Below are 12,722 nucleotides of genomic sequence, written 5' to 3'. Positions count from 1 at the left end.
TTGCTTTGATGTGACCAAGTTGGTTGCATCTGTTTTGTTTCATGATGATGAATCAAGATTGATTCAAGGTGTTTTGATGATAACAAAGATGATGACAAAAAGCCCAAGAGAATGATTTCAAGATTGAGTCAAGAATCAAGAGAAAGTTTCAAGTTTCAAGTTTTCATGAATTAAGAATCAAGAATAATCAAGATCAAGATTCAAGACTCAAGATTCAAGAATCAAGAAAAGACTCAATCAAGATAAGTACTAAAAAGCTTTCAAAACCATTGAGTAGCATATGAAGTTTTCACAAAAGCTTTTACCAAGTTTTTACTCTCTGGTAATTGATTACCAGTTTACTGTAATTGATTACCAGTGGCAAGTTTTGTTTCAAAAAGCTTTCAACTGAATTTACAATGTTCCAATTGATTCAAAATGGTGTAATCGATTACAATGATTTGGTAATCGATTACTAGTGTGTTTGAACATTGAAATTCAAATTCAATTGTGAAGAGTCACATCCTTTCACAAAAATGCTTTGTGTAATTGATTACAATGATAAGTTTTGAATAGAAATCAAAAGATGTAACTCTTCCAATGGTTTTCAAGCTTATCTAAAGGTTATAACTCTTCTAATGGTTTTCTTGACTAGACATGAAGAGTCTATAAAAGCAAGACCTGGATTTGCATTTCAATAACACTTACAACCTTTACAAACAACTTTTCCACATATTCTTTTACAACCTTTGAATCTCTTTAAACATCTTCTTAAACTTCTTCTTCTTCTTCCTTTGAAAAAGCTTTCTTAAGTTTTCTGGTTTTCCAAACCTTGAAAACAAAACTTGTGCTATTCATCCTTTTCATTCTCTTCTCCCTTTGCCAAAAAGAATTCGCCAAGGACTAACCGCCTGAATTCTTTTTGTGTCTCTCTTCTCTCTTTTCCAAAAGATCGAAGGACTAACCGGCTGAATTCTTTTGTGTCTCTCTTCTCCCTTTGCCAAAAAGAATTCGCCAAGGACTAATCGCATGAATTCTTTTTGTGTCTCTCTTCTCCCTTTTCCAAAAGAACAAAGGACTAACTACCTGAATTCTTTTGTGTCTCCCTTCTCCATTGTCAAAGAATTCAAAACAACACAGTCTGAGAATTCTTTTGATTCTTTCCTTTCCCTTATACAAAAGATTTCAAAGGACTAACCTCCTGAGATATATTTTGTATCCCCTTCACAAAGTTTCGAAGGACTAACCGCCTGAGAACATTGTCTTAACACATTGGAGGGTACATCCTTTATGGTACAAGTAGAGGGTACATCTACTTAGGTTGTTGTGACTGAGAACAAGAGAGGGTACATCTCTTGTGGATCAGTTCAAGTGGAGGGTACATCCACTTGGTTGTTCAAAGAGAACAAAGGAGGCTACATCCTTTGTGGATCTTTGCTTGTAAAGGATTTTACAAGGTTGAAAAGAAATCTCAAGGACCGCAGGTCACTTGGGGACTGGATGTAGGCACGGGTTGTTGCCGAACCAGTATAAAACTCTTGTGTTTGTCTTCTTCTTCCCTACACTTTTAATTTCTGCTGTGCACTTTAATTATTGCTTTACTTTTGGTTAAGTTTCTATTTTTGTTCTTTACTTTCTTAACATTATAGTAAAAGCCTAATTGAATCTAGTAACATTAAGAAGGATAGATTTTTTTAATTAGTAAAGGTTAATTAATAATTAATTCAACCTCCCCTTCTTAATTATTCCGAGGCCACTTGATCCAACATAGACTTCTTATTCAATCTCTCCATTCAAGAAAGTTGATTTTACATCTAGCTGGTAGACTTGTAGCTTCAACTGTGCAGCTAAGGCTAGTACAGTTCTGATTGTTTCCATGCGCACAACGGGAGCAAATGTCTCATTGAAATCAACTCCTGGTAGTTGTGAATAGCCTTTAGCGATAAGTCGTGCTTTGTGTTTCTGGATTGTTCCATCCTCATTATATTTAATTTTGTAAACCCATTTCAGGCCAATGATCTCCTTGTCTTCTGGTTTTTGCATGAGCTCCCATGTATGATTTTTCTCTATCATTTTGATTTCCTCGTCCATGACTTTTCTCCAAACTTCTTCTTTTGATGCTTCGTCAAACTTTTGAGGTTCACAAGCAAAAAATCCAACATTTGCGTACTTTGGATTTGGTTTGTGTGGCCTTCCTGATCTTCGAGGTTGTTGTTGTGGGACTTCTTCTTGCTGGTGTTGTTGGTCATACTGTGTTGGTGATGGTGGCAGTGTGGACGAGCTTGGATTGGTTACTTCTTTCCATTGCCAGCTTGCTCCTTCATCAAAGATGACATCTCTTGAAATGATCAACTGCTTTGAATCTGGTTTGAATAATCGGTAACCGTTAGATTGATCACTATAGCTGACAAAGATGCACTTTTCTCCTTTTTCATCGAGTTTTTCTCAGTTCTCCTTTGGAATGTGCAAATAAGCAACACATCCAAAAACTTTAAAATGATCAATTGTTGGTTTTCTGTTGAACCATGCTTCATATGGCGTCATATTTAAGACTGCTTTAGTTGGAGAATGGTTGAGGACGTATACTGCTGTGCTAACAGCTTTCGCCCATAGATTCTTTGGCAGGTTCTTGTGTTGTAGCATCGATTGAGCCATTTTCATAATGGTTATATTTTTCCTTTCAACGACACCATTCTGTTGTGGAGTGTGATGAATAGTTAGCTCTTTCTTGATGCCATGATCATTGCAAAAATTGATGAATATATGCCCATTGAATTCTCCCCCGCGATCTGTTCTCAAGATTTTGAGGGAATGCCCACTTTGCTTTTCCACTAGGGCCTTGAACTCCTTGAAGAAAGAGAATGCATCTGATTTTTGTTGGATGAAGTACACCCACATCATTCGAGTGTAGTCATCAACGAAGAGGAGAAAATATCTTCTTCCACCAAAGCTGGGGGTACTTGATGGTCCCCAGATATCAGCATGCACCAATTAAAGTGGAGCTTTAGCTCTCCAAGATGTTTTTGGAAATGGTAACCTATGCATCTTTCCATAAATGCAGCCTTCACAAACTTTAAGGTTAGATGAAATAAAAGGAAGCCCAAGCACCATATTTCTTTGTTTTAATAATTTGAGGCCATTAAAGTTTAGATGACCATACCTCAAGTGCCACGGTATGGACTCATCCATATTCTCACATTTCAATGCATTGTTTTGCCCCAATGGCATAAATAGAGGAAATACTTTATTAGGAGCCATTTTGATAGAAATAATTTGGCCCTTTCTTTTATCAATGATATTACATTTATCATCATCAAAGATGACTTTATAATTTTTTTGAATAAGTTGACCAACACTTAAAAGATTTTGAGTAAGACCTGGCACATAAAAAACATCATGGATATATTTTTGGCTACCATTTTGAGTTTTAACAACAATGGTGCCTTTTCCTTCAACTGTTTGAACATTTCCATCACCAAGTGTAACTTTGGATTTTATTGTCTCATCTAGTTGCACAAAGCAACTTTTGTTTTTTGTCATGTGGTTTGAACAACCACTATCAACATACCATACATCCCTTGATTCTTGAGAAGATAAAGCGGAGTACAAAGTATGATCAATGGATTCTTTATTTTCTAGAAAATTTGCTTCTTCTTTTTTGTTGGTAAAAACAATCTTTTTCGTAGTGTAGGTGCCTTTTGCACCTTTTGCATTTGTACCGACAATCATTTGTATCATGATTATTTTTCTTGCATAATTTGCAATAGGAGCTTGAAGCATTATTACTCCATTGCTTTCCGCTCCTTTTACCACGATTAGTAAATGCTCCTCCTCGGTTATTTTTCTTATCTCCATCATTTTAAGAAATATTAATTTTAGATTGGAATGCTTGCTCTGGTGGCTGCTCAAATCTTTTTATTCTAGCTTCATGAGCTTCTAAAGAGCCCATTAATTCTACAAGAGTGAGTTTAGATAAATCTTTTGATTCTTCTATGACAACCACAATATGATCATATTTTACAGGAAGACTTCTTAATATTTTTGGTATTATTTTCTTGTCTTCAATTGTGTCCCCGAAACTTCTAATTTGATTGAAGATATTAGAGACACATGAGAAGAAAGATTGTATAGATTCATCTTCCCTCATTATTAATGTATCAAAATCCTTCCACAAAGATTGAAGTTTAATAGAAATTACCTTGTTTGTGCCTTTAAATTCATTTTTCAGAATCTCCCACGCCTCTTTTGCATTTTTTGCTTGCATGATTCTTGGAAAGATCTCTCTACTAACTCCTTGTTGGATGAATAGTAGAGCCTTAGCATCATGTTGCTTGTTTTGTTTGTACTCCTTTTGCTTTGCTGCCGTCCACGTAACCAATTCTTCTTGGCTTTCTGGGACTGGATAGCCATTCTCTATAGCATCCCACAAGTCCTGTGAGATGAATAGAGTTTGCATTTGGATGCTCCAATAATCATATGCTTCCCCATTAAATATGGGAACTAAGGTTTGGTTATAGTTCAAGGTTGGTGGGCTAGGTGATGTAGCAAAGGTCATAGGATCAACACTGCTCTGATGCCATTGTTAGGATATGTGACGTGGTTATGCCTTTTTTTTATGGAATGATATGGTAGAAATGTATGATAGAAATGATGGGAGTAGGAAGAGGATGAGTTTTCAGAAAATTGACACCTTAACTTGAATTGTGCTTATTAGCTTCTTTACTTACATTACATGGTTTGCTACAACTTATATATTTATATAAGTTACATAGGTGATTTTTACACACTTCTATATTACTTAGTCCTAGAGTCTTCTAGACTCATCTATCATCTACCATCCATCTCTATAATGTTTTAGGTGCTTCTATAAGATATTTTTCTACATCCATCAAGCAGTTTCTACACACAACAACATCTCCATAGGTATAGAACTCTCTAGATAATAGACCACCAATTATACATCTACACTTTTCTAGATTAATCTTCAACAAAAGGTGCATATCTTCTGACTTTTGATAAGGGAGCCATACCTCTCACATGAAATGCTACAAGTCTCTGGCTCTATTACAATTGACCTACCTGGTGTAGGTGCATAACCTTATGTTTTTTCAGCTTATTTCATTATGTTAATCAGGCAGTCCACGAAAAATGGGGGTGCCAATGTTGTTGGATGTCCACTTTTTGCTCAGGTCGGTATAGGGGTGTCACTATTGTTGGGATGTCTATTGCCGATCATTCTCCTTATTTACTTTGATTGCATTTTTCATTATGTTCAAAGTTTCAATTCAATAAAATGAGGTATGGAACATTAAATGTGTCCACTCGGATTTAAACCACCGTTAAATTGGTTGGTATTGGCTCGGATTTAAACCACTATTAATTTGGTTGGTATTGACTCAGATTTAAACCACCATTAAATTGATTAATATCGATATTTTTGAGTTGAACACGATTATATTCAAATTACTATTCAATGATGTTGAAACAATTGCTCAAGTTATGAACTCAGTTTTTGAAGGAGTGTTATTTAGCGATATTCAAACAATTGCTCAAGTTATGAACTCGGTTTTTAAACGAGTGTTATTTAACGACATTGAAGCAATTGCTCAAGTTATGAACGAGTTTATTTAACAATATTGAAACAATTGATCAAGTTATGAACTCAGATTTGAACGAGTGTTATTAAGTGATATTTAAACAATTGCTTAAGTTATGAACTCGATTTTTCAACGAGTTTATTTACCAATATTGAAACAATTGCTTGATGAACTCGGTTTTTGAACGAGTTTAGTTAATGATATTGAAACAATTGGTCAAGTTATGAACGGGTTTATTTAGCAATATTTAAATAATTGCTTAAGTTAAGAACTCGGTTTTTGAATGCATACTATTCATTCATATTGCATTATTACTAAGTAACTATATCAAGTTTTGGACGACAATTAATAAACTACAATATGAAAAAAAAAAAGTGATTGTCATTCAAAAGTCGATCGACACATACATAATTTAAATATAGAAGCAAAAAAAAAACGTACATGTTTTTTCAAACAACAATGAAGAAGAAAAATCAATCCTCGAATTCAACAATTTGGTCGTTAACAACTTCCTTGAAAGGACTAGTGAAGCTGAAGTCGGCACGCGGGACTAACAATTGAGCGGCAAACTTAGTCTTCTCATTTGTCACTTTGACCTTTATCTTTTTGATCTCTATGTCCAGGGATTCTAGCCGAGCAGTCAACACATTAATCTCCTCAAGGGCTTCATTTTTTGATTTGCGGAGCTTCTCAATCTCGGATTTTATCTAAGCTTCTTCATCAGCAAAAAGTTTCTTATCTTTATCAAACTCGACCCTATCCTGCTCCAGCTTCAACTTTTCAACTTTAAAATTCGCATTTCGGTACTCAACCGTTCCAAATCCTTAACCAAGGCAAACTTGTTCTTTTCTAGTTGTTTCCTTTCATGATATAGCTCCCTGGCTTTGTCTTTAGTGGCAACGTCGATAACAGTCAATCTGTTAGCCTCGGCCTGAATATATACCTCGACAACAACTAATGATCCTTGAAGTAGACAACCTTTCACGGTCGACTTCCAAGTAGTTATGGACTCGGTTATGTTTTGAGTAAGGAAAGGCCATGTCAAAAAAATGACTTAGCCTGATTTGGGGCATGCCCCAAATCTTGAAAATCCCAGTTATCGCCTACATTCGCATCCACTGGAAATCTTGAAAATCCCAGTTATCGCCAACATTCGCATCCACTGGAGACTGAAGATCAGACTTGGTCGAACCAGGATGGTCTTGAGATTCACCCAAATTGATGAGATCATTTTTGCGAACATCATGTCTGAGGACATTTCTTCGCTGACTGTCATCATTTTCCTTCTCCACCAAATTATTAGTCGGTGTAACCGACCCACCAGTAGTGTCATTTGCTGTAGCAGCAACGACTTTGGCAGCAACAACCTCAGCCACGTCCCTCCTCGCCTTATCCTCAAGCAATCTCATTATTCCAGGTTTGCTTGGCGCCATTCCTTTATTTTGAAGGTCGCCCATTCTGCACAACAATAAGTATTAGTTAGTTACAAAACTTCAAAAATACAATTCTACTAAAGTTATAAACAACATGTAATATTATACCTATGTACATCCGCAAATCAACCCAGGGATATTGTCAATAAGGTTCGGCATTTTTTTTGTCAGCCTTAAGCGGAAAAACTTATCCTTGAAACCCTTGTACAGAGAAGTGTATAAATTCAATAAACCCCGACCATGGACACAATTGACCAACACTCATGTTGTCTTCTTCGTGTTTGTAAACTAAAAATAAAAAAAATAAAAAACTTATTCATGGCCAGAATTATTCTGAGGAAATAACGGAGAACCTCAAGACCTCAGACAAAAGCCCAACTATTATGCACGTTTATGAAATGATATATAAATGCATGAATCAAATTTGTATTCTTCAATTTTTACATATTCTATTTTAATACGTTGATATATATATATATATATATATATATATATATATATATATATATATATATATATATATATATATATATATATATAATATAATGAGAACAATTTTTATCTTTAGAAACAAGAGAACTAAAAAGTAAAAACAAAAATTGATATCATAAATATATTTAAAAAATTGTATATTGAATAATCTGATAATCTATATTTATTATTTTTATTTCTCTATATAAAGTTATTTGAGACTTTACATAAAAATTATATTGGTATTTTAATTAATATCAAATACATATTTTAAGAATAATTTTTTTTATTAAAATCAACCAATTTATATAATTAAATTTAGTCAGTTAAAATTAATTAAATTATTTAAATTTTCAGAATATATATTTGAATTTAAGGATTTTATTATGTTTAGATTAATAAATTTATTTTAATTTAAGTTATAGTAAAATTAATAAATAATACTTTAAAAAATCCATCATTTTAAAAAGAACTTATATGTTTATATATAAATTTAATATTTCAATTGGTATTTTATTTTTACCTTTATAATATTTAAATTTTTGAATAACACGCATGCATACACACACGATCACACTAAGTATAACAATAAGTATAATATACTCAATGTATAAATATCTAAATATCAAAATTAATAAAAGTATATTTAAAATTTTAAGTAATAATGTAAAACTGTTTAAATGTTTGAATAGTAATTTTTAATAAGTTATATACTTTATATTATTTTTAGTTTATGCCTATTAATCATTTTTAATTAACGATTAACATGACTATTTAAAATAATTCTGTATTTAATAATCTAATAATTTATATTTTTTATTTTTATTTTTCAAAATAGTCAAGTATTCTCATTTCACTAATCTCTCTCTACAATTAACGTTATTTGAGACTTTAAATAACAATTATATTGTGATTTTATTTAATATCAAATATATAATTTGAAAATATTTTTTATTAAAATTAGTTAATTTATATAATTAGGTGTAGATATTAATTTATTCAATAAAAATTTTACATTATTTAATTGTTTAGAAGATATATTTGAGTTGAAAGAAGATTTTATTATGTTTAATTTACGTGTACTCAGTAATCTAGTGATTCATATTTATCTTTTTATTTATCAAAATAATCAAGTGTTCTTTGTTGATTAATCTCCCTATATAAATCATTTGAGACTTTAAATAACAATTGTACTAAGAGTTTTAATTAATATTGAATATATATTTTAAAATAACTTTTATTAAAATAAAATAATTTATATAATTAAGTTTAGATATTAAATAAATGTATTTTGAATAATAAAAATAAATCAGAATGTAATTTCAATTATTTTTCGGTAATAGAAATTTTAGTGTAAGACGAAGAAGGTAGGTAAACGGTCCTAAAATAATACTCAAAGATGTCCATCCAGTAGGTGAATATATGTATGTTTTCCTTTCATCAAACCAACCTTATATCTACTTAAAAACTTTTAGTCTGTTTTAAATTATTTTGTTTTTTTTATTTTTGTTGAGTCAACTTTACTAGCTTTGCAGCTACTCATTATTGGTATTATTGAAAGGCTCTCATTTTTATTGAATTTTTTTATTTTCCATTTTTGACTTAATGTAAGTATTTATTTTATTCATGATTAAGAATCGAAAATATGTACCTTACAACAACACGAACTTTATTCAACAAACTAAGTTATAGTCCTTGACAACTTAAGGTGAGTATAAGTGTGATAAAATATTCTAGTACCTATAGTAAAATATGAATGGTAATTGTATTTCCAATGTGATTCTAGTAAATTAACCTTACTCAAATGACGTGGAAATATAACGAGGTGGGACAATAACATATGTCATGTGAATGATGGAGTATTCATGGAAATTGGTATGCAGATACAAGATGGAAAAGTAGTTTTTAGTTTTGTATATTGGTATAGTTTGCTGAATTTAAATGGTATACAAGTTACTGAATATAGTCAAATTAATATCTGATAAGAACATATATCTTCTTATTGGGTTGGTCACTACTAAAAAGAACAGATTCAAAATCGCCACACTAACATCGATTGTGATGAAAATCAATTTTAAAAAATACGTGATGATATTTTTGTAAATAAAATATCACTGTTAACATTAGTTTTTAAAAAATTGATATTGACAACAGAATATTAACATCAGTTTTCAAAAAAATCGATATTGTGTTTTATCCCTTAATATCAGTTTTACGAAAACTTCATGTTATTGTTTATCAGTTAACATCAGTTTTAAAAAAATGATGTTGTGTTTTATTTCTTAACATCGATTTTACAGTAAATAAATGAGAGGGAGAGAACTAGAAGAGAAGGCATAGCTTGAAACCCTAAACTACAAGAGGCTAGTTTCTCGAGGAGAAGCCAAATGCCCCTCGGCCAGTTCCTCGACCCCAAACTCCCCTCCTCTGTTGTCGCCACCACTGCCACATCCCATTCCTCCACCTCCTCCCTTGTTGTCAGCACAGTCGTTGGCATTTGTCGTTGGCATTTCTCTCCTATGTTGATGTGGAGGTGGAGCCATTGAAATTAGAGTTGGAACCATTGAGGAATTGAATCCCTTTGATATCATCCCTTGCCAGCACCACCTTCTTCCACGAAGAGATTTCAACCCTAATTTTTTAAAAGCACTAAGTCACGGGGATCCTCTTGTTCACAATTATTTCTAGTGTTTTCGTTGGACGAAATTAAATCATGTTGCTTCAAGTTATACTCTACCTACATGAATAGACATGACACAGAATTTTATGTGAAGAGATGGATTATCAATTATTTAGCCCTCTGGATGCAACAACTTGCCATCATATATAACTATATATAAATTGTATATAGTCTGTGTGTCTAAGAAAATATCGAGTGAAATATATGAATTTGATGCTTAAAATTATGGAAAAAAATTAATATCGTCTTTAACTTTGATACTATGTCATTTAATTTAATTAATTCTTAAAATTGGTATAATTGATTTTTTTTAACTAAAACGTATGATTCAAAGCAAAGTTCTAATAGATATATAACGATTTTGCTTCGTCCGCGAAATTTGTTAGTGGTGGTAGTTCTCATTGGCCTAAAATGTTGGTGGGATGCCTATCCTCAACATCATGTGATATTGACCTTGTTTTATAGGATTGGCCAAGGAACGATCTAGGACATGGTGTCCTCAAATTATTGTATTATGAATTTGACCGAAAATAACTGTCATATTTTCAAAACATCCGAGTTCCACAAAAACCAGAGATGAAAATGATTTGAGCTTTTTTTTTTTTTTTACAGGAATCAAAATTAAAATTATCTATTTTTTAAAATAAAAAATTATATTTTATCATATTAATAAAATGAGGTGAGTCTAAATAATAATCTGAAGTGAAAAGTGTATAATTGTAAAATGACATATGCATGTGTATGATTTAAATGAATGATACGCGAGAAAGTATATGCAGGTCCAAGCATTATTTTTTTTATAGGACAAATTGCATTAATTGTACAAGGAGCACTCTTGCACGCGAACTAAGTAATCCAATATTTGTTCCATTACATGTGGTTCATAATCCAATATTTTGTTTGGTTTCATTTTAGTACTATTGTCAGGCTGCATTTATTAACTGATGATGACATAACAGATAAAGTGTCACGTCATCTTTTCAATGTGGTTCCATGGATCACTACGGTAGGTGCTAGCACACTGGATTGTGACTTCCTGATACGTGCATGCACGATGAAGCCATGCAACGACGTCGTTCGGGATGTGTGAAGCAACGGTCTAAGCTTTGGGATGATTTCCAGTTGGGTTAATGGGCCTTATGAGGGAACTAACCTTGTAAATAGTGGGTAAGGAGGGTAGAGTTAGTTGTGATCAGTTACCACTAGCTCCCACTAGCTCGTACGGTTAGGAGTGATTCTTACATCCATATAAATAAGCTGTAACGAACTCAAAAGGGAATAACAGAAATATTATCTCAAAGCTTCTTCTTTCTCTCACCTTCTCTCCTTTCTCTTCCAATTGCCGTTATCTCCTTCGCGAGTTCTCAACTTGCGCAGGTCTGTGGCCGTGGAGGTTGCCTAGCCCTCGAAAGCTAGGTATCATTGGTGCTTTCATTGAGCATATAGATAACACATGGCGGAAGGAACACGATCTAAAGCTATCTCATCGGAAAAAATGGAGGAACTATTTGCGAAGTTCGCGGCAATGGTGGAATCGAAGATGGAAACGCTATCGGAAAGGTTGTCTCACCTTGAAGCAAATCGGTATAGTTCTCCGCAAAGGCAACCAGAGGCGACTCCGTTCCCAGCCCAAGGTTCACACGCAGCGCCGCACCGGATGAAGCTAGACGTGCCGAGATTCGATGGCTCAGATGCCACGGGGTGGATTTTCAAGATAACGCAGTTTTTTGAATACCACACAACACCTGATCACGAGAGGCTCACGATAGCATCGTTGTATATGGAAGGTCAAGCATTAGCTTGGTTCCAATGGATGCATCGGAACGGACAGCTGTCGTCATGGCCAGCGTTTCTTCATGCACTCCATTCGCGATTTGCAGCAACTACATATGAGGATCCAACGGGCTTATTGTGTAAATTGCAACAGCGCACTACGGTTAGTAACTACCTCTCCGAATTTGAAGCATTAGCAAATCGTATTATGGGGTTACCGCCATCCATGGCCATGAGTTGTTTCATTTTGGGGCTTACTCCGGCCATTTGTCGGGAGGTCCAAGTACTTCAACCAGTTTCCATGAGTCAAGCGGTGACTTACGCTAGATTACATGAAGAAAAAAAAAATGACGCGCGCAGAACGTTTCGACCTTCGAGTGGAGTTTCTTCTAGCTCACGGCAAACGCCACCACCGGCCGCATCAACACCTCCATTATTACCGACACCAACTCGCAATACTTCCTCCAACGTTCCTTTCAAACGTCTCACGCCGGAGGAACTTGCCATGAAACGAGAAAAAGGATTATGTTTTCAATGTGACGAGAAGTACTCGAGGGGCCATAAGTGCTCTTCTTCTCTCTTCCTATTGATTATGGAAGACGACGAACCTCTTGAACACCCCACTCCCTTACCAGAACCGGTGCCGGAACCCCCACCAGCACAACTTAGTTTCAATGCGCTTTCAGGGCATGTGGTACCGGAAACCCTACGAATGCAAGGATACATTCGTAATCAACCAGTGAGCATACTCATAGATGGAGGCAGCACGCACAATTTCGTGCATCACAG

The 12,722-nt window shown here is 34.0% G+C and overlaps 1 protein-coding gene across 1 annotated transcript; it reads right to left on the bottom strand.

Moving 5' to 3' along the window:
- Positions 1-5,937: 5,937 nt before the first annotated feature.
- Positions 5,938-7,241, bottom strand: LOC114386615. The gene is made up of 2 exons (XM_028346644.1): positions 7,118-7,241; positions 5,938-7,034 (listed from the first exon to the last, which is right to left on the bottom strand). The coding sequence occupies exon 2, from the start codon at positions 7,031-7,033 to the stop codon at positions 6,680-6,682; it is 354 nt and encodes a 117-aa protein (XP_028202445.1). The 5' UTR covers position 7,034; positions 7,118-7,241; the 3' UTR covers positions 5,938-6,679.
- Between the last annotated feature and the right edge of the window lie 5,481 nt (positions 7,242-12,722).

This window comes from Glycine soja, chromosome 15 (assembly GCF_004193775.1).
Source record: "Glycine soja cultivar W05 chromosome 15, ASM419377v2, whole genome shotgun sequence".
Taxonomy (NCBI): domain Eukaryota; kingdom Viridiplantae; phylum Streptophyta; class Magnoliopsida; order Fabales; family Fabaceae; genus Glycine; species Glycine soja.
The sequence above is the reverse complement of the archived record's forward strand: the minus strand, read 5'-3'. Positions and strand labels throughout refer to the sequence as shown.